General features: G+C 41.6%; 1 protein-coding gene, 1 long non-coding RNA gene and 1 other non-coding gene across 3 annotated transcripts; 1 reads left to right on the plus strand and 2 right to left on the minus strand.

Annotated features, from left to right (window-relative positions):
* Positions 1-781: 781 nt before the first annotated feature.
* Positions 782-3,578, minus strand: LOC117956602. The gene is made up of 6 exons (XR_004659319.1): positions 3,329-3,578; positions 3,081-3,147; positions 2,173-2,271; positions 1,954-1,986; positions 1,342-1,415; positions 782-1,107 (listed from the first exon to the last, which is right to left on the minus strand). It is a non-coding gene; the product is annotated as an uncharacterized LOC117956602 (long non-coding RNA).
* On the minus strand, positions 1,846-1,913 carry LOC117957382. Its single transcript, XR_004659501.1, has one exon. It is a non-coding gene; the product is annotated as a small nucleolar RNA SNORD52 (small nucleolar RNA).
* A 130-nt stretch (positions 3,579-3,708) lies between the features above and the next one.
* sacm1la (SAC1 like phosphatidylinositide phosphatase a) lies at positions 3,709-20,940 on the plus strand. Its single transcript, XM_034891701.1, has 20 exons — positions 3,709-3,984; positions 7,428-7,525; positions 9,897-9,971; positions 10,047-10,174; positions 13,050-13,199; positions 13,841-13,900; positions 13,991-14,024; positions 14,113-14,214; positions 14,401-14,486; positions 15,064-15,150; positions 15,239-15,307; positions 15,400-15,479; positions 16,227-16,325; positions 16,415-16,553; positions 16,968-17,037; positions 17,143-17,215; positions 17,314-17,407; positions 17,834-17,926; positions 18,010-18,067; positions 20,430-20,940. The coding sequence occupies exons 1-20, from the start codon at positions 3,956-3,958 to the stop codon at positions 20,564-20,566; spliced, it is 1,761 nt and encodes a 586-aa protein (XP_034747592.1). The 5' UTR covers positions 3,709-3,955; the 3' UTR covers positions 20,567-20,940.
* Positions 20,941-22,584: the final 1,644 nt, after the last annotated feature.

Below are 22,584 nucleotides of genomic sequence, written 5' to 3' on the forward strand. Positions count from 1 at the left end.
TGACACAGTTCCAGTGATCTGTGGAAGATGGGGGCCAGCTAGCAGTGTTCAGAACACATACAGGTGGCTACATTGCAGACATTTTATGTGTGGCACATGTATGCACTGCTTTACACAAATGTTCAGTAAGAAGTACTTATACAAAGCAAAATTATGCATAAGCTCTTATGGTCACACAGCATCACCTACAGGACAAGGTTGTAATGAATGCATTTTGCTGGTTTGATCTAAAGCAATTTATTGTATTTGAGCCCATTTTGTATAGTAAAGTCATGACTGGTTTACAGACAGAGCATAGCCCACAGCAGTAGATAGCATGTTGTGGTTCTTTTAATGGTAAAGCACTATCCACAGGGTTCACCAAGTGAAACCAAAGACTTTAGAGACCCTTCAGTCTGCACTGGTATCCAACATTTACAGTTAATTGCCTTCTGGCAGAAGCAGTAGGCTTCAAATAAATTGTTAGCAACTGGCTTCAAACAAGCACTAAATTCAGTTTCTCAAGCCAAGTCTCACAATTTACACTTTCCATAGCTAAATTAAAGTCTATAGTACAAACTTAAAGATATCAAAGCTTAATAAGGTTGCACACTCATTTAAAACGAATTGTCTTTTTGCGGAAGAAATTAACATTATAGACTAAAATGCTAAAGCGCTGCAGGAGCATTTAAGGGAGTGTTACATTGATGTAGGAAATAAGACTAGAACACAATCATTGAAATTCAAGACTACAGAAACCATGTACCATCACTGGAAGAAAAGAAAAAGCTGTAAGTCATTGTGTTGTCAACCATTTATTTGAAATTTCTCTAAACTCACTTACATGAAAGTGCAATTTGAGAAAAGCTTTGTACAAAAGTTTAGGACAATGGAAGGTCTCTAGATGGCTTAATTTCCTGGATTAATAATCTTTGTATCGTGTAGCAGTCCTTATTCTCGAGTTGCAGCATCTGTGAAGGGACATTCAATTCCAGGGTTTAGTCTCAGCAATTCAGTATCAGTTTAAAGTCAAGGCTAAGGAAACTCTGCAAAGCCCCATTACATACCTTAAACACCAACCTGGTCCATTCAGTGTGTCACAATGTCATCCAGCTCAGGCTACAAGTCCTACCTGATAAGATAAAAAATAAAATAAAGTCATCACCAGTATTTGGCTTCCACAAAAGTCTTAAGCCAGCGCGATGAGTCCGAGTGTCTCAGTGCGCTGCGAGTAGACTTCAGTTAAGATCAGTAGAACCAAAAAACTGAATCATCATTGACCAAACTCAGACACAAGCTACAGATATAAAAGCACCATGTAACAGCCTTGATTGCATTAACTCATACTGCATTATGACCCACCTCATAATGAAACTGAATCCCTTCCAGGAAGTTTTACAGCTGTGGAACCGTCACGCCAACTCCGTGTGGAAGCGCTATGGGAGAAATCCATGTCAATACCACTACACAGCAACACAAAGATCAGGGACCACACTGGTTTGGCTGTTAACCTTTTAGAGCAATCACTTGGACCTTTTAGTCGTTTACCGGCTGCTTTCAAAGAAACCGTCCCTATGACGGATCAGTATGGTCATACCGAGCGGTCTTAAAAGTGCTCATTATGCTGGATGTGATAAAGCACATGACCGCCATGATAATGCAGCTTGTGCAAGCACAATGATTAACTCAAGCAAGTTTCTGGTTTTCACCAATTGAGATTCGCATTGGGAAAAAACCTAGATAGACATTTATTGATCCCATAAAAGGAGAAATTATGGAATAAGATAAGCTATAAAGCATGCCAGCTATAATATAAGGTCAACGTGATTGACAGTAAATCGTTAACATACCACTGGTTTTATTATGTGGTCAGTGCACTGTGAAACATCTTCATGCTTTTGTCAGAGACTCTAGTCTAAGAAATCATCATTCCACATATAAAAGAAAAAAATACAGGGTTCAGATTCCACTTACGCAGAGAGCAGTCCATTCCATAGTCCAGCTGGTCTGAAGAACAGAGAAAACAGTATTAGAACCAGTTTTAATGTTTGTAGTTTGTATTATATTGACAGGACACATGCTCAGTGCACTGTGAAAGAGCTTCATGGTTTAATCAGAGACTCTAGTCTAATGAATCATCATAGTAGCATGTTTTCATAGCATATCATTGTGTGGCATTACTTCGACACTCACCACAGAGTAGGACTACTGTAGTATCCAGAAGATGGAAATCCTGTTCCAGTGCTCTGAGGAGCCTGATTAGAAAGCTGCAGCCATTCAGTCTGGGTGATCCTAAAACAGCAGTGGGTGATTTCAATTACACCGTTAAGGGTTTATATTCACCATTTGTGACAAACTTTTCAATGTACATCTACATAAAAAACAAAGTTTCTTTTAAAGGATCCAGGGTCACTCACTAACTGAACCGGGTCGTGCAAATCACTTTAAATCAGTATTGCTAGGAATGAGAATTGACAACTCTGGGTCATTGAGGACCGTGAGTTAGGTCTGCGAGCTTCCGGCTCTGAGAAGTAGTAGCTAATTTTGCTAGAGTATTGTGTATAGCGCTATTCTCATTTTAGATTCAATACTGATCCGGGTTAATGATACTAGAGACTCACGATTCTTGAGCCAAGTCAAAGACTCCGCCTAAGAGTCGAGTGAATCACGACTTAACAAGTGTAAACAAAACAGACATAAGAAATCTAAAACTTTGCAAGAAGTTATTTTAGCCGTCATGTAGTACGGAGATAAATTAAAAATAATCATATTTTAGGTTAGAGCTGCATTGGGACATTTGTACTATGCCTCCATTTCTATATTGGCTGAAGCCCTGCAGAGGGCGCTGCAACTCCAACTAACACTGAGTGTCTACATGCCACGAGGAAATCCGCCTAGAGGCCTAGCTAGCTTATTATGCACAACATGTTGCAACTCGTTTTAAAAGGTCAGATACTTGGGATAAAAAAAACTTGCATTCTTTAATTCTGATTAAAAAAGTGTATGTTGCCCAGCTAAAACGGTGTAGCTAGCTACTATTCTGAAACTGACGTTGGCTTGCGGTTAAAGTTCAACACCTGTGGTGTAAAATAACCACTCACTTTATTCACCCATCAACGAACTTGGTCTTTGCCGTTTGAAACTCGACGAGGAGCTTCATTATTTGACCTATTGAGAAAACACAGATAGCAAGAAACGTTAGAAGACAGGTTATTTTACCTCCATTAAGCTTCTGCGCCATGTGCTCAACATTGAATAAGTCCGGGCTGCTGTTCATCCCATTTCACTTAAAGTCCCTTCATAAATTGATATAAAGTACTTTAGGAAAATACTCATGAACCACATTCACCTTCTCTTCGAGGTATCATGAAAAATCCTGATGCCATATTCAAGCCCAACTGCTTAGAGAGCTGGGAAAGAGAGAGTGGACAAACGTCTGGCCATGGCTTATATACGCTGGGTCCTTCACAGCACCCGCGTGCTTTTGGTATCCTGAATAATGCCTGTTGTGGCGTTCACCAACAGATGATACAAATGCCATGAATTAGACGTGCAAGTCATGAAAGAGAGATTACATGAACATCTTCAATACGTAATGACCATTCATTTTGAACTGATATAAACATACATTTTTCCACTTCGATTCATTTGTAGAAATTATAAAGTAAACAATGCGTGTGCTAATTATGTTAAAATGATGACTATTACAGTTGGCATTTACCAAGAAGAAGAAAAAATAGCAACCGTCTTTTTTAAATTATCATACCACATACTTTTAGTTGCAGTGGTTGAACCATGGGGTTGAACTACAAGTACCATCCACCGTCTCCCTTTACATGGATGCCAGGTTCTCGTGGGTTAAAAGGGAAAGCCGTATTTTAAGCACTACGCCCTCTTCGGGTCTACAACTTGTATCTGGCAACACACACAGAAGCCTCACTGCTGTCGTCACTGAGGTCAGGTAGACGGAGGGAAGATGGCGACTGCCTACGAGAGATACAATTTGTAAGTACAGATACTATAGTTAATCGTTTATTAAAAAAATCCCACACCTTGTTTCCAAGTCAAATAAAACACAAACAAGAGGCAAAGCTTGTGATGCCTGAGGTAAAGCAGGAGCCGGAGTTCAGAAGGAGCGTCAGGTTCGATGACACAGCGGCTGAAGTTCGCTGACAGGCACGGCAAGGAACCAGAACTAGCTAGTCAAGTTTCACTCCACAATCATTCATTATAAAGAAATACTTGGAAGGAGGTTTATACGGCTGTCAAATGCCTTTAATCGTCAAACACACCGAGGAGGGGGTTTGTTTAGTGCGAACAGGGCGGAAAAAAGTTAGTTAATCTAACGTTAGCTAGCAGCAAATGGTTGTTTAACGTTATAGGTGGTGGGTCGTGAATTTGAAATCAGATTTTGTCAGTTCCATTTAGGGGCGACAATGTGACAATAGTTTTATGACACATTTCTTTAAAACCTACGCTAAGTTGTTTATTCAGCTGTCTGTGAAGCGAACAATGAAACTTGGTGAATTGAAACGTTAGCCATCTTTAACTTTGTATGAAAGTTGACAGAGCTCTGTAGTTATTTTAGACACACCCTTGTTCAAACACGTCAGCTCATTCAAAAGGCGAGCTGCCTGGTCCTACCAGTCTTCCTTCCAGGTGTACTGTTGGCTGTGCTGGTTGTGGTGGAACCACCCTGCACGTTTGACCTGAGGATTTAAAGGATCATACCACTGTTCTGTCTGCGTTATATCCCTCCCTGTCACAGTTGCACAAAATACACAATGACAGTTTGTAATAATAATGTACAAAAGGAGAAATTAAAATTTATTATCTGTTGTTATTACACACACTTGTTCAGTACCTATACAAATAGAGAGATGTCAGAGTGATGAGGCTCAAGAACACCTTGGCAGTGCCCAGGAGGCAAACTGGCACCTCTCCAGCAACCAGTCCACCACCATAATTTGGTCCGTATTGGGACTTGAACCACCGACCCTCCGGTTCCCAGCCCAACTGCCTTCCTACTCTACTCTGACTGTGCTCATTTCTAAGCCCCAGTGAATGTTTAAACAATGGGTTTATGTATTAATCCATCTGATACAGCTTGGCATTGTTGAGACGGCTTTCCAGACCATTGCACGGGTAGAAAACATTTACAGAAAATAAAATTAAGTGAATATATGTAAAGTACTAATATATAAAATGTAAAGGAAAAACTATAGACTCATTACTTAAAATTGATCTTGGCACTCCTGTTAACCCCTTTCAGGCGAGGTAAGAGGGGCAAAGTACAAGAATGTGTAAACACTTCAGCTTCATTTGAAAAAACTGTAGGTGAGCGCATGTTTGTACAGTAGTAAACGTTCTAAACAATGCAAGGAGTTTGGCGTGAACCTTAACAGTTCTACACTACCAGTGTAGAACTTTGTTCCCGGTTTGTGGAAGACCTGAGTGCATGTGTTTGACAAGGTGTGAAAATGCAATTTTACATAATTTTAGACAATTATTATGACCATATATGTGTTTAAAAGCTAGAGCAGATAATAAATAAATAACTCTCAACAAGCTTAAAGACAAAACTTGCTAAAGAAGTCCATTGGGGACCGACTATTATCATTAGATCTGATGAAAGTCTTTTAGTTAGTTTTGATGCTTGCTTACATTGATTTTACATTAATTTATCTTAGGTGGTGCCCATAAGCCTTATATTAGTATGGAAAACCCTGAACACTTAGTGTTTGTGTGTGGTCTAACAATAGGGTGGTTGTGTTCTTACATCGCTACAGGTCACGTTGTTCTGCTGCAGGATTCCAAGCTGTATGTTTCTCAAGCTGCTGCTGCTGTGATCTCTGGTCCATTTAACATATTGGACCGAGTGGCTTTATAGGAAAGCTGCACCATGCTGAAGTTTGATAATCAACATTTTCCTTCAATGGACTTTTTGTTTCTTTATGTCCCCTCGTTTCTGTCCTTTGACTTTTGTTTAATAGTTTGACAGTACAGACAAGACAGACAGACAGGCGATGTGAGGAGAGTGTAAGAGGATAACCTAAAAGAAAGCCCCCCTACTGGGACTTTACATGGTATGATCTGTAGACCACTTGGCAACAGGAATGCCCTATTTCACTATTTGCTTGAGTTAAAATGTGTTTCATAGGCTGAAATGATCGTATGTTTACTGTATTGTAGTCTATATCTTTGACGTTCCACTTCAGGAATTGCTCCGTCGCAGACGGAAATTCTGCTGGATGTCACTCTTTTAGGTCGGATGTCCGTCCCCTTAATCTTTTTTTGTGTTGGCATTTTAAACTCCGGCAAAGCGAGTCTAACTGTAATATGGAAAATTGGCCAAGAGAGGGAGGTCAGAGGTCACTATCAACTGCAAAGGTATGCATCCTGAGCCAACAGGATTCAGGCTTCATATTATAAAAAGCGTTTTAGAAGCAATTAAAAACAATACAACTAGTAACTATCGGGTGAGAAATTTAAGACTATTGTATTGGCTTATGTCCCTTACTACAGCGGCATGTGCCGGTCATCAGAGTGGCATGCCGCAGCACATACCATTTCCTCACTGCAGGTGGAAGTGGTACGTGCGTTTCGGGTTTTGTTTTGTCCTCCGCCACGCACCATTCCACACCGTATCTCAGAAGCGGAGCATCTTACTGCCCAATTCGCAGATTATATTGTCTCTACCAGTCCTTTACAGACAATCCCATGTTTATTAGCTAGTATCTACCTTCCACTCCAAGCACTCCTACCGTTAAACTCCATGCCTTCTCTTTCCCAGTGTTGTCCTGATAAAAAAGATGTGTGGTGTCTGGTATGTTTTCCCACCTCAAGGATGAATCTCTCGCCATCCGTGGTGTTGTAGTGGAGACATATACCAAATTGGGGGGGTGTCTTATGGTAAACTGACTGGATGCTCTCGCTGTTCCTCTTCCTGCTTGGCAACCTGAACGGTCCGCGGCTTGCGTGAAAATAGACCCGGCGCGTATATCTTTAGCGGAGCAGAGCCAAGAGCCGCTTCATGCACACTCCTGGGACGCACCGTTGGGCAGCTGGTGGAATATCAAGCATTGACTTGAATGGTTGTGCGATGCCTCAGAAACGCAGCGCACATGGTCCTGGTGGAAAATACCTGTATCAGTAAAGTCCTTTCCTGTATAAATTAAGAAAATAGGGGAATGTCTAATTATGAGGAAACAGTGAGAATTAGAAATAAAGACTGGCTTCTATCTGCATTCTAGATGAAGAAGCTTGTAAGTGGTAAACTGTTATGCTCCTTTGCTGCTGCTACACCAGCAGGAGACCTTCATTTTGAGCTGGAGAACATCAGCATCTGTTGCACATTGTGATGCTTGGTGAACCTGACTCTACTTGCAAGCTGTAATTTTTCCCTGGAGGACAACTTCAACTTCAGCATCTCATTTGTTCTCTCCCAGGCACACAACCCCAGAGAAGTTCTTCATCGAGGCCTGCGATGAGGGGGCTGATGCTGTGCTGGCCATCGACAGGGTTTCGAATGAGATGACCCTCACAGGTAGAAAGACTTTGACAGTTTAATGGCTGCACATCTCACACTACAAAGACCAATCAGCTGAAGCTATGGATCTGCGTATAGAAGCAGAATACATCAGAAACAGTAAAACAATAAACCTTACAGCTAGCCATGAATTGCCATATAAGTGGTACTACACATGTTCCAGTACAACTTCGTAAACACCATTTTTAAAAGAGTTTTTTGCCTGCATGTCGACAGGTTTTCAACTTACAGTAAATATCAGATTAAACGGGCAGAAAAGAGTGTCCAGGGATGTAGGAACCATATGGACAGCACAATCTGAATGGCGTGCGTGTGGGGGGGAGAGGGTGACAGGGCGAGGGAGAAGTGAGCGTGGCGGCGATTAGCTTTAGTGAGATTGAGAGAAACAAAGGGTCTTCCCTGTGCTTTCTGACCACGGTAGGAAATCTGTTAGAGGAAAAGTCCATCCTCTCCTAGATTTCATGTTTTTAATGGAGAAGGAAAAACCAGGACATGAGTTGGGGGGGGAAATGCAACGCTACCAAGCCACGGCCGAGCGACGTGCGTCGCTGCGACGTGTAGTTCCATTTTTCAAGAGCTGCACATCAGGCTACGGAATAGGGTCTGGCTTAGACGCAGAGGGGTCTGCGGTGGTACGCTACTCCATCTGTAAATTGTCTCGAGATAACTCTTGTTATGATTTGATACTATAAATAAAGTTTACAGACTTAGACTTAGCTTTATTAATCCCTTTCGGATGACTCCCGCAAGGAAATTGAAGTTCCCAGCGATACTGGAGAGGCAGCCGTCTTCCACAGCGCCTACATGATGACACTGTGCAGGGATGCGCACAGACTTTTTGGGTGACAGTCTCAAGTAAAAGCTCCTAATAGTTAACACTAAACTGAAAAAAACTGCTATTCTGTTAATTTACAGGAAAACAGCACTGTACCAAAATAAAAAACGTTCTCTTCGAGGAAGAAGAAAAACGGATGCAGCCTTGAGCGAGGGAGAAAAACACACAAAAGGAGTTTGGCACTTTAAAAAAGTACTTCACTCAACCTTTTAATAATCGTCACTATAGGGCCCAGTTTAATCATCATCAAATCTGAACAGTACCCGCTACTGTAGAACAGTTCCCTGAAACGTTACCGTGTAGATTTTATCCCAGATTCTATCAGTCACATCCGCGTTGGATGAAACCTTAGCAATATGCCCGTTTGTCTGTTCAAAAATACAACCGGAATGACCGGAAACCCAAATTATATTACTGGTTTACAAAAACCCCAAAAGGCAAAAACTCACTCAATTCACAACATCAGTACTTTTTTTAGTAGTATCAATATTATAGATAATAAATTCTCTTTTTTTTATAATCTTTGTCACTCAGTTGTTTCTGGAATATTAATTAGCCAATCAAATCACGTTCTAATTAGTTCATTAGTTTTGAGCTTTCCCCTGCTGCTTGAATTGCTTCCTTGATCGTTGGATCGGCGTGGAATCAGTCAAGAGTCCTCCGTGGTTCTGATCCTCTCTCTCTGAATGCTTTTTAAGCGAGGTATGAGGCAGGCGATCTTTTGATCCCTGGATAGCAAGTCCTCAGTGACCCACGGAGTCCTCTCCCGGCTTCCGACCAATCCTGACGACAAGGAAGCAATTTCAAGCAGCAGGGGGTAAGATCAAAACTACCTCTCGCTGCACACCATTCAGCCCGAGGTTATCAATCCTGTTTAACTGTCGAGGACAACTGTTTTACTTTGAACCATTCCCCAACTTTACCAGTCTTTCGTTGCCCCTTTCCCATCAAATACTGTCAAATTAAAAATGAGTGAATATAAAAAAAAAAAAAGGTTTATCAATTTGAAGATAAAATAAATATCATAAAAATCATAAAATAGAAATATCTCTTTTTTAGTGTATTCAATTAAATATAGGTTGAAAAGGAACTTCATAAGAATCGGCGTTCCTATTCAAATACAAATAGTATACTAGGTTTTTAATAGTTTCTGCTTCAAACTGTATTTATTATGTAATTATTTATATTTTAAAGTGTCAAACTGTATGCGGTTCAAGGCTCAACACAGGGTCGCTCAATGAAATGCAGTCCAAACAAAAGCACTAGGGATTTCCTGGAGTGCATTTTCTGTGCTTAAGGAGGAGAAAAACACTCTGGGCAGGTAATGTGGCCGGCATCTTAACACACAATTCTAAATCAGGTGAAGGTCATGGAAGCGACAGGCCGCTGCATCTGCAAAAAAAAAACGGTTGTTACGGTTGTAACACGTGCTCCTAAATACATTCAAGCACATCTATTTTTTTTTGCAAATGCAATTACAATGCTTGCACTATGGAGCCCTGTCTGGTTTTAAGCATTGTTCTGCTTTGACAGGTAAAAAAGATGTCCCTCCATCGGCGGTCACCAGGCCCATATGTGGCATCATGGGAACCATTCGCCTGGTAGCAGGTAGGCGCCGTGCTGACTCAGCATTGGGTTGTGTGTGAAGCCTGCACAGCTGTGACTTACCCTTACTCCTCACAGGCATGTACCTGATCGTCATCACCAGGAAGAGGAACGTGGGCAGCCTGCTGGGCCACGCTGTGTGGAAGGCTGTGGATTTTGACGTGATCTCTTATAAGAAGACAGTGCTGCATCTCTCAGAGATTCAGGTCAGCAAGACTATTCACCCAAAATCTGCAATAGACACTGATTCTTTAGAAAGTCCACGTTAAGAGCAGATTAAATCTTGGCGGTGGTGTTTACTGATAGTTTCCATACACGAGCTGTTTAATTACTCTTCAACCCAAAGCCATTGGTGTTTCCCTGCCCTGTCTGGAGAGAAACAAAACATAGGGTTAATAAAAAAAAAAATTCTTGGATCCTATTTGCCCCCGCATTGTTGTCTTAAGTAGTCTATTTCCTTGCCATTCCACTTCCAGGATTGCTCTGGTGCCGCAGGAAATTACGCTTGATACATGTCTTTTCACCAATGTCCGTTTCCTTCCACTTTCCTCTTTTTACCTGTTACTCAGATCTCTGCAGGGTAAATCCAGACAGCTAGCTAGACTATCGGTCCAATCTGAGTTTTCTGTTGTACAACTACCAGCTTTTGAACATACACACATTCCACCAAAACAAGTTCCTTCCCGAGGCTTTTTTCCAGAGGCACCGTCACTCTGTGCGTAGCTTAGCGGCGCCCAAGACGACAGTGATTGGTTTAAAGAAGTGCCGATAAACCAGAAAACAGGAATCCAGGAATCTGGCTCCAGGCTCTGCAGCGTGTGGATGGTCTGGCAAAGCGAGACTAGTGTCTAAGTGACAGATGAGAACAAAAATCTCTGAAATTGGTCCAGTTTTGAGCAAGAACTCTGTGACTAGCAGTTGTAAATCGGGCTGCAATGTAACCCTATAGGACCAATGTTCAGTGTCAGATAGCGTTCTGCTTTTGCTGCTGACAAGCTCAGATTATTACTCTTAAGTGTCTGACAACATCATGGAAAGGATCCCCACAGATAGACCTTTTTGTTAAAGAGTAAGTTCCTTTTTCTTTAACGTGAAATAGCCCCAAAATCCCCATCACCAAACCCACCAGACTCCATGTCGACAAGATTTCATCCATTGTCTCCGTGATTTCACTTTGCGTAGCACAGCCTTTTAGCCCATCTTGTTTCCAAACATTTAATATTGCCTCAGATTCTATAACTGCATTTCTCCATGTCTTTAATTTGCTCCACTATTTCTTTCCATTTGTTCATACTCGGGCTTCCACTCAATCCAATGATATTTTAACATTTGTGGGTTAAGGATGCTCAACAAACAATTCTTTAAACTTGTTTCCACTGGGGCATTCCCCTGTTTTTAGTTCATCATTGCCAATTGTATCTGGTCAGATGTTATCAATACTGTCAGGGACACATTTTGGTCCTCTGACAGTAGCAGATTTATATGGTTTTACATAAACCTTTTATATAGTTTAATTTAGATTATTATCTTATTATTACTCAAATGATAAATAAATCCATTTCCACACTAATTGTGGTTTCGGTTGCCCAGTGAGGTTTCTGTGATGGTAGGGCGTTAATACTGTCCTGGAACTGTTTGCCTGTTTGCTCCGGTAGACCGGGTGTCTGACAGGCATGCAGTGTCTCTTAGTGAGACCTCGTCTTTCAGGATCACTTATTCTTTTCAGTCTGGAATCACACTGCTATCTCATTTCAGTGTTGCAGGCAGAAGTGCATTATTAATCTCCTTCTATTCTTGGTATGCTAATTGAAAGAGCAGCCTTAGCTGAAACAGTGTGATGCATGGGAAAGCACTGTAGTGTAGAACTAACAATGTGAAACAATGGGCAGTTGCTAGATTAAAGGAGCATGCATAGGCGCCTAATTTATGTTTTCCTCCATGGGGGCTCATGGGTTCACGCTCTTTAAAAAAAAAAAAAAAAAAAGTAGTCCAAAAATGTTTGCATTTCAGAACTGACACATCAGCGACCAACATGAGCACACACGCCTCTTAACTCGATATTAAAGCCAGTGGAGCAGGTGGCCACCAATCACACTATGACAGATGGTCCACTTAGCATAAACTGCTATGTTTAATTGTAAATGAATGAAACCTACTGGCAGTCTGGCACACGTGGGTGCTCAGTATTTTCCATTGGTGCTCGAGCTCCAGAGCACCCACTGTATCAGCGCCCATGGTAGCAAGTACTAGAGTATAAGTAAAATCCCTGGAAAACCAGAAAATGTTAGAGAGCAGATGGAGTGAGTGAAGCGTGGAACACCAGGCTTCACTCTCTGTGCTAACTGGCTTAGCAGCCAGATCCTATTAGCCCAGCAGAGATGCACAAGCTTAAAAGGCATGAAACTCAGCCCTGCTGGTTTCTCTTCAAAAGACTGAATGCAATTGTGGAAGTAGCAGAACCTTTCAACAGTTTAAAATCTGAAAGACACTTAAATTGACTTAAATTGAGTTTTTCCATAGCAACTAGCCACATGTTTTCTAAGATCACTTACACTCTCCAGGCCTTAAATCATTTAGTTTTTACCACCTCATGACTTTACTAACAACACCCTCGGGACACTTGATATTTTAAGCCCTGGTTGTGGTAAGGCTTTAACAGTTGCTAGTCCAAGTCCAACCATACAGATTGGTATGTGGGTAAAAGAGAGAGCTCTTATCGAAATAGTACTCGATATTGGCAGAGACTAGATAGAGTTGATGTATCAGGAGAGAAAAAGTGGGAAATGTGCATTCCTGTTTTTTTACAGGCAGCTCTGTTAACAGCAGAGCAGAGCGGTGCAATTCATTCCATACAGGAACAGCAGTATGTGCAAAGATGGCTGACCGTGGTGAAAGTCTGCCCTGCCTGTTCTCCAAAGTTGACTACGAGTCAGCTTTTGCAGAGCGGGAGAAGAGTTTTAGTTGAAAAAAGCTAGCTGTACAGTAGCATTATAACATGCGAATGCAGTTCCCTGCGCTCTGCAACGTGCCTCGTCATGAGTTTTCCTGAAAACTAACAGTCTGTTTTCTTTTCTACTCCAGTCTCAGGAGAATAAGACTTTCCTGTCCATGATTAACAATGTGCTGACTACAGACGGCTTCTACTTCTGCACTGACTACGACCTGACACACACTCTGCAGCGGTTGGCAAACACCAGCCCTGACTTCCAAGAGATGAGTCTGCTGGAGAGGGTGAGACAATACACTGTCTTACAGAAGTAAAAAAGAAGTGGTTCTCTGGTTGTGCTCAGTCATCTGTACCACATCTGTGTTTGTGGCATGTATGCGTGTCCTTTAAGCCCACTGTGGTAGAGCAGGACGTATCAACAATAGAGCGACCCACATGTTACTCTTTGCTCTGCAGGGCGAATAGCGCTCACAAGCTCTAGGTTATCAGGGGTAAGTTATTATATTGTTTTTTCGTCAAAATCCCATAAGCAAACCCCAACCGCCAAAGATTTGATCCCAGTAACCAGTATTGTGTGTGTTTGTTTATGTATCAAAGCTTGATATATCTTCTTCCTCTGTGACATAGAGCTCCACTGTTAAAACCATAGACTGTAAAAATAATGGAGGGCGTATCTTTTATTGATCGTTTAATTTATTAATTGATTTGACATGGACAGTGTTTATTAATTAACATTGCTGTAAATGCAACAGAATTAGCCAAAAGGCTATATTTGATCCATTGTCCCTGGACAGATCTTAACATTTTCTACCTAAAAAAAAATTTAAATAAATAAATAAAAGTTGATCATTATGGTAGAGAGGCATGCGTTTGCTGCTGTGACTGAGGAATAATGTGTTGATGCTGTGTTGCTTGTGGTTTTCAGGCAGATCAGCGGTTTGTGTGGAATGGAAACCTCCTGAGAGAACTGGCTGCACAACCAGAGGTAACGTATACTGTATGACCTGTGGCCCATTTGTTTTTTACTGAATGGTTTTGGAATTTAGTTTGAATAACTGTCACTATTTCCCCACAGCTTCATAAGTTTGCACTTCCTGTTGTCCATGGATGTATCCTTTTCACTGAATGTCCAATATTTTCTAATGGAGCATCTTCTCAAATCCTGAGCAAAGCCTTTCCTTGACCCTCTTGGGCCAGTCATCGTCATGAAGCCATGTCGAATAAACGGAAAGATCTTTGAGTGGATCCTCATATCCAGGAGAAGCTGCTTCCGGGCTGGCGTCAGATATTACCTTCGAGGTAAAAACTCCTGAAGCACCTAGCATTGGTTGTGGAAGTTGCATATGGACTAGGGGAGAGCACAGTGGCTGATAGCCAACACATTTTCATAAACAATTTGAAAGGTAGAACAGAAGGTAGGGTTGTCTACCTCACAACTGACACCGCTGACTGTTGATGGATGTTTCTGCCCTGCTGTCTCCTCAGGCATCGACTCAGAAGGCCATGCTGCTAACTTTGTGGAGACTGAGCAGATAGTTTTGTATGAGGGAGCAAAGGCTTCATTTATACAGGCAAGTACAAAGGGCCAGTCATACTGTTAAAGATTACCTGAATTGGAGCTCCTATGTACCTGGCTTTTTCTACATTGTTCTGTTTAGCCTTTTTTCCAATGTTAAATTGTTTAAAGTAACTACAAGAAGTTTTTAACTGGTTATGAAACGGTCTCAATTTAATACTGATGCCTCTATATGGGCAAAGCAAACAGGACCATCAACAAGGAGATTGGCTATTTCTATAGTTTTTCTTAAGGCCTGACACCGGGCCCGGTTCACTGCAAAATCAAACAAAAAAGAGTTAAGGCTTGAAGGTTCACCACAAACTCCTTCAGCCTCTGGCAGTGCAGCCCGCTGCCGACAGACCCGGATCTCGCTTTGCTGTTGCATTTGATCTGCAGTCGGAGCTCACTGTCACACCCTGCTGCAGTAAAATGAGTCTGGCAGCTGCAGATCTGTACGACCCGAGGTGGTGCTGCATGGAAACGCTGCTGCGTTTTTCCACAGATCCCCCAATAATCAACACACAATGAAAGAATTCTGTGCAGGACTTCAGAAGTGACTTTTCAAGACAAACCTTTTTTCTCATCCCCAGACCCGAGGCTCCATGCCTTTTTACTGGAGTCAGAGGCCCAACCTCAAATACAAACCTAAACCTATAATCAGCAAAACCACAAATCACGTAAGAGCAGGTCTTTTCATCTTTCTGTGTGCTTTTTAAATGTTAAGGTGTGAAAATCTGATGCTAACCACGTGAAACCTTTGTACAGATGGATGGTTTCCAGAGGCATTTTGACTCTCAGCTGCTCATCTATGGAAAGCAAACGATTCTGAACCTGGTAAGGACCCCTTTTCAAGGGCTTCTTATTTGGTTAAAAGGAAATATAAGTAAATGCGTCTTCGGCCAATTTGTGTGTTCTTTTGTTTCCAGGTGAACCAGAAGGGATCAGAGAAACCTCTAGAACAGGCTTTTGCCAAGATGGTGTCTGGCATGAACAACGGTATGCTAAAGTAAGTATCACACTCCCATTAATGTGCTGGCTTACTGCATCTCCTGTAAGGGTGGTTGATTAACCCAGATGCATGTTTAACTCCACATTTTAATTGTGATACTTTGTGATTAAATTCTGAATCTGCACCATTCTCTGTCAGGGAAATGTAGCAGTACGATGTCTTCTTCTGATGTAGAAGTACACTGTAAGTTGGTACTAGGCTACAGTGGAGTTGCATATTAAGTGGTTTGGGGTCTTTTTGTAAGTAATTTTGGGGTACAATTTGGTTCTGGAGAATAACAAGCAGCTCTACCCCAGGCCAAGCAATCGGCCCGTTCCAAACAGGCACATTTTGAACGTGCACCGTACTAGTTATTTCAGTTAAATGCTCCACTGTATCGTTCTCTGCAGTCTTTTGTGATGCACATGCTTACTTAAAAAAAAAAAAAATCTGCCACCTCTGTAACAATGAATTTATAATTTTTGCTCTTTAGTGAAGTTACAATTTAGACTCTGTTATTACACACTACAAAATACACCTGAAATACACTCACATGCTCAGTATCTCTTCAGCTACCAGTCAACACTCCGTACTTTGGTCTGTAAGGGGACTTGAACCAGTGACCCTCTTGTTCCCGACCCAACTCTCTACAGACTGAGCTACTGCCACAGCCTCAAAATGAATGTTCTGATAGAAAAAACCCTGCTGAAGTCATCTCCTTCTAATGTGACGTTGACACTGTGACACTGTCTTCTCTGTCCCCAGTTACATAGCCTTCGACTTCCACAAAGAGTGCAGCGCCATGAGATGGGACCGTCTCCAGATCTTAGTGGATGATGTTGCTGAAACACAAGAGGAATACGGGTAAACCTACTAGCAGCTCTTACGGGCCAACTGATTGTTGAACTGTTGTTGTGTACTGCGTGGGAATTATAACTTTTCTCCGTGTGAAGTTACTTCATGGTGAACTCGGATGGGAAGACAGTGGCCCAGCAGAGAGGAGTCTTCCGCAGTAACTGCATGGACTGCCTGGACAGGACCAACGTCATCCAGAGCCTGCTGGCCCGGCGCTCCTTACAGTCTCAGCTTCAGGTATTTCAGGCCTGCTATTCTTCTTAGAATAGAAAAATAATAATATAATACTTTCATGATGTAGAGTTTAATGTTAGTGTTGGGATATTTCATAATGAGAGACGTTTGCAAATAATTTGAGTGCGTGATAAGGTTTTATTACTCTTGCTCCCCCACCCCTGCTCTCTCTCTTTGTTCAATATAAGGGGCACATCTTCAGGATATCTGTATATGAACCATATGGCCCACAGTGCGCTAAGTGTACTCCACCTGGTAGCGTTATGTGTCCATCAAAGCTTTTTTTCCTGAGGCCACGAAACATTTTTATTGCATGTTATCTTTGAAAGATAAAAAGGTAAGGGAATTTCACATCCCGCTCACAATGAGAAGCCTGAATCTCGACCAGTTTTTTGTGTTTTGCCTGTTTGTGCACAGAGGATGGGGGTTCTGAATGTGGGTCAGCGGATTAAAGAGCAGGCTGAGTTTGAAAAGATCTACAAGAATGGTAATATCTTCTGTTTGCCTGACTGCGTGCATGTGTTGTGTGATCAGTAGGAAGTCTAGCCTGTGATTGTACCCTCACTGTTCTCTGTGTGTGCTCTTTAACCAGCATGGGCTGACAATGCCAATGCATGCGCTGTACAGTACGCAGGAACCGGAGCCTTGAAAACAGACTTCACAAGGTACAGTACTGTCGCATCCTATGTGCGTTGCTTTCTGGACTCCCCCTGCAGTAATATCGTCATGGCTGCTGTTTAATCCAACTTCATTTCTCTCTCAGGACGGGGAAGAGGACCAGGTGGGGGCTGCTGATGGATGGCTGGAACTCAATGATCCGCTACTACAAAAATAACTTCTCTGATGGATTCAGACAGGTAGGATGTCTGTGAGGTGATTTGTTGTAGTACAGTACCAGAAAAATCCTTGGTTTCAATCTTAATACCTCATACCTCAATGCTCATAAAATCATCTGTTTTTATGTTTTAAATATTGATTTATCAGAATCATTTATTTGTCATTATAAAAAAATGTTGATCATTTTTTAATTTATTTTATTTTAATCAGCCTTAATAAATGCTGATACTAATAGATCGGGAAATGCCTAATTTTGGCTGATAAAGAAAGGGCATAGCATGAGCATCCACATGATACTTCTGGGCATCTCTAGTTCCCGCTCATGCCACGCTACAAGCTCCAACCCACACATAGCAAGCTTTACCTTTCTTACCTTTCAATGAAGCTCGTTGTATGAGTTGTATGATTTGGAATACTGTATAGCCAAGGGTTTTTGTTGTTTTCAGGACTCCATTGACCTCTTTCTGGGTAACTTTGCTGTCGATGAGTCTGATGGACCCACTCCTCTTCGTGTGCAGAAGGACTGGAAGTTCCTCACGGTGGGTATATCAGTGTTTTCTCTGTAATCAGCAGCAGCAGGTAAGGTCTCTGTCTAATGCTTTAAATCCTACTCTTTTTACAGCTGCCCATTATTATGCTGGTGGCATTTTCCATGTGCATCGTGTGTCTTCTGATGGCTGGTAAGTTCTATGTAACTAAGTCATAGTTATAAAACAAAAGTATTGCAAATTTGAGGACAGAAAGTTGTGGGGTGGGCTATTTCAGATGCTGTTCCACAATCCAACAAGCATTTTGTCCAAAAAATGGTGATGATGCCTTTATCCTGAACGAGGATGTGTGAGAGTCCAGTTCTGTTTCTAAAAGTCTTTCTGTGTTCAGCCCTTTAGTACTTTTTTTTTTTTTTAGGTGCAGAATGTTAGAATTAGGGACAGAAAGGGAAAGGCACCAATGTTAGAAAGCAGGTTTAGAAGGGAACAGGAGTTTGAGTGCCTGTTTAAGGAGAGAAGGCAGCTTAAGAAGCAGTGGAGGAAGACTTGTGAAAGCAAGAAGAACAGAATCAATATACACCATGGAAAAGTCAAATGGGTAGCAGGTGGTGAGCGACTGAAAATCCGCTTACTACCCATCACCGCGTGGAAAACATGACAACCATGACAGCAACTTTCGGCTTCTACTAGGGAAGCTAGTTAAGCTAGTTATTAAAAAATAATTTTAAAAATCACAAGAATGAAAGTCCAGCCATCAAAATCAAGAAGCATCTTGAACTGATGGACCAAAGGTTTTTCATCAACAAAGAACCAACACCAACAAGGTCGGAGAAGCCAATCAAAAGTCTTAGAAAATGGTATTACTTGAAATTTAAAGCACACGAATCTGGCTCAAGAACTTCGTTGAGAATCCGTCACAAGTCTGGAGAACCTTGATCAATCTATGCTGTCTACATGAGCAGCAAAGGCTTGTCCAGCTGCCTCTCTCTAGCCTCAGAGGAATTTTAAGTTTATGTGAGACCTGACACTGACCCTGTTGGAGTCTTGGTGGTCAGAGCTGCTGCCCCAACCCTGGTAACAGGGAGAAGGGAGACTGTCAAGAATGTGACAAACTGCAAGCAACATCTGCTCTCCACCACGGTGATACAGTGGGCCAAAACAAACAGGAAAGGGGCAAAAAATGACCTGGAGCAAGACATTGTCACTAGATGATGAACGCGGCTGTGATTTGAAGTCTGCTGACAACCAATAAGGTGTGCCAAGGCAGGTTTGCAACAAAACAGTGCTAGTTGATGATTGGATGGAAGAGTCTGGAAAAATGGAAGCTCAGTGGCAACAACTTGTGGGAGATGGAGACACAGTCTGGAGCACAGGCTCAGCAGATTTTAGTTCTGCCTGTAGGTCAGGAGAAGATGAACCAGTCAGCGAGAGAGTCCTACAGCTACACAGGGGACCAAGCAATTGGCGGCATAATGTGGGGTAGCACTGGCCCACTGTGGGATTGTCCCTGGTGGGCAACTTAATGGGCAGTCTGTATTTTAGGAGTTCTTTTCTGACAGTTGCTCTGTTAAAGTCCCCAAGAACAATGAGCATAATGAGCATGTTTTCTCTCCACGTCAGTTATCCTCTCAGCCAGGTCTCTGTACCAAGTCACATGTGCCGGTGCATGTAGAGCTTGCACATCAGCAATTTTATGTGCGCATGTTATTTCAAGGTCCTGTGACATGTGAAGAATAATTGTATTAAATCATCTGTGGCCCCTGAGGCATCCCTGTGGCCTAGCAACGTGGACCTGAGAGGCTCCATCTAGTTTGAAGTTCCCCAGGGCTCCTGGGATCCACTACTGTCATAATGCTATACAACGTCCACACTTGACATTGACATTTTTTTTGAAGGTTTCATATTTCTTTTTTTATCCTCTTACTGTTTTTATCAGTAATTGTGTCATTATGTTTTTTAAAAAGGTTCATGCTCATTCTTTTCACATAGGAAATGAATGGGATACAGTGCTGTAGGCAAGGTTCAGGAGAATGGTCTATAGGTTGACAGGCTTATCACATACTTATTTATGATGTATTCATTGTTAATATTTGTTTTTGATCAGCCATTAAGATGTATTTATGTTTGTCTGTATCCAGAGTAACTCTTTGAGTTTTTATAAAAACATTTTGCAAAAACAAAATATGGACATATTTGGTTTGAGTGAGCAGAAACTGCTGATGCGTTTACACTGAGTCTAACGGGCTCTGTAGTGACAGCAGCATCTTAGCAGCACAGCAGCTTCAGTACTCCACCATCTGGGGTCCACACAGCGGCAGCAGCACAGTACTGCTGTGTGGACAGGCAAAGATGTTTCAGCTCGGAGCAACACATATATAGAGTGAGTGAAATGTGAGCTGTTAAGCAGCCTGTGTAGTAGACGGCTGTTGAATCTGGTCTGTTAAACGTACGTGAGATGGACAACTCACACAGCTCTCTTGTAGACACACTTTTAGCTGAAGAGCTGCAGGTTACCAGTTCTCGTGGTTGTTGAATAAATGACTTTGTCTTGTAGGTGACACCTGGACAGAGACCCTGGCTTATGTTGCGTTCTGGGGGGCCGCTAGTGCCATCACTGCCACCATCATCCTGTTTAACGGCCAAGACTTTGTGGACGCCCCCAAACTGGTTCACAAGGAGAAGCTGGACTGATAGTGTGTGTGAGTGTGAGTGTGCGTGTGCGTGTGCGTGCGTATGCTTGTGTGTGCGTGTGTGTTTGTGTTTCTGGGTCCAGCAGGTTTGTATACCTGGTGATCTTCAGCGTCTTCGTCCCTTGGTCTGGACAGACCGATCTGCTGCCTCCATACTGCCCTGCAGACTTTCTCACTCAAAACCATTCTTTTTCTGCCATTTGTCTGAAACGTATTTTACCTTCTTCAGTTGTATTGCACACACTCCTTCACCTACTTTACATTTAATTCCCTACATTCCTCATACTGTCTCTTTAGGTTGGTTTGTTTGTGTTAGGTAGTCAGTTCTACAGAGGGTCTGTGATGGCACTTTAGTTCACTGTTTCAGCATTCTACCACTCCGGCTCATTTTGTCATTAATTTACCATTCTTACATTTTAAAACTGTAAACAAGCTTTTTTCTATTTAGCTTTGTGGCACACTTATTAAAATTTGGCTCATTAGACCTTTGGCAGGTTCAGGTTTGGTAGAGCTATGATGGAAAGGACGCAATGTCAAATAACCAACAGAAGAATGGAAGCGATGTCAAGTGCAGTTTGAACATGTACAAAGTCCTGAGAAGACATCTTTTTTTTTTTACCACTTGTGGGCAGCACAACAAGCTGAAAACACAGACAAATTGAAACGGAAAGCCTTGGAAAACAGTCATTTACGTGTTGATTTGGTGTTGGGCAGGTAGTGAACAGTGGGTTATTAGAGCTTTGTGCATACAAATATGGTGAAGTGAAGATTGAAAGGTATTTATTTTAGTTATATTCATCCCAAACAGATTATCCATTAATGTCAATCAACCCGAACCAGTCACTCAAAGATGTGGCTCCTATGTATGGAACTGATGCATAGAGCCCTGTTTATGATATGTACATGTTGAGTTTTGAATATGACAAGCCTTACTTTCACATATGAAATATAAATATTTGGCTATTCAGTAACTGGAGTGAATAACATGTCTTCCTGTAATGCTAACGTGTGTGTGTGTGTGTACATGTACGCATGCATCTTCAGATTGTTTTAACAAATTGACCAATTCAGAGCTTTACATGCATGATTAAGAATGAGTGTGTTGTCTTCCTAGATCTCTAGTTAGCTACCTACCTACATCCATGAAACATGTTGGTGTGGCTGATCTAAGGAGCCTTACAGACAGTGTATGGTGGACACAGTGCTTCCATAGTTTACCACACACTTGTTCATTATGTTTGCAGTCTAGTTCACTTTCCGGTTTCCTCATTGAGGTTTAGGGTCTGTGTTGCTCCGGTCTACAGGAGAATATTCCAAATGCAGCCTTCCATATCTACCCCAAACTGTAGAGCACACACTCGTTTGAACCTCTCATTAATTATATTCAAAGACAGGATTGGGCTTTGAAAGCTTCCACTGATGTTGATTTAAAATGTGCTATAATTTTAGGCAATTGGTTACTTGGCATTGTTGTTCTGTGTATATGATTTAACATGCAATCTGTGTGGTGTTGTGTTTAAAATCCTTCCTGCAAACATTATCTCATGTATCACGTTTTTAAACTATTGTTGACCCAACTGCTCTGATTATGTTAGCCTTTCAAAGATGTTGTCTAATCTTTATCTGAACTGTGTAACCTTCTGTCAGCTCTTTATACCTACGAAATCCCAAAGTCCCGGAAAAATATTTTTTTTAAATCCTTAACAAGAAATGACTTGTGTCAAAAAGATGTTAACTAAGATATCTTTTTGTTACAAGGTAACTTTGGCGTACAAGATGACCCCTTATTGAAGACAAGAGAACTTAATGTGCATAATAATCGCTCATGTGAACAAGACAACGTGTGGGAATAAGATAAAACATGCACAAAATATATTGATCTCTTATTTACACATGATAACGTACGTGATTAAAACAAAATATTTTGTGACTTCAGGTACTTTCTGTAGAGAGAGTTGAATGTTTTTTTTTTTTTCACAAGAATAAACATTCACCCTAATGTGTGCAGTGTAGGTGAAA

This window comes from Etheostoma cragini, chromosome 14 (assembly GCF_013103735.1).
Source record: "Etheostoma cragini isolate CJK2018 chromosome 14, CSU_Ecrag_1.0, whole genome shotgun sequence".
Lineage (NCBI taxonomy): Eukaryota > Metazoa > Chordata > Actinopteri > Perciformes > Percidae > Etheostoma > Etheostoma cragini.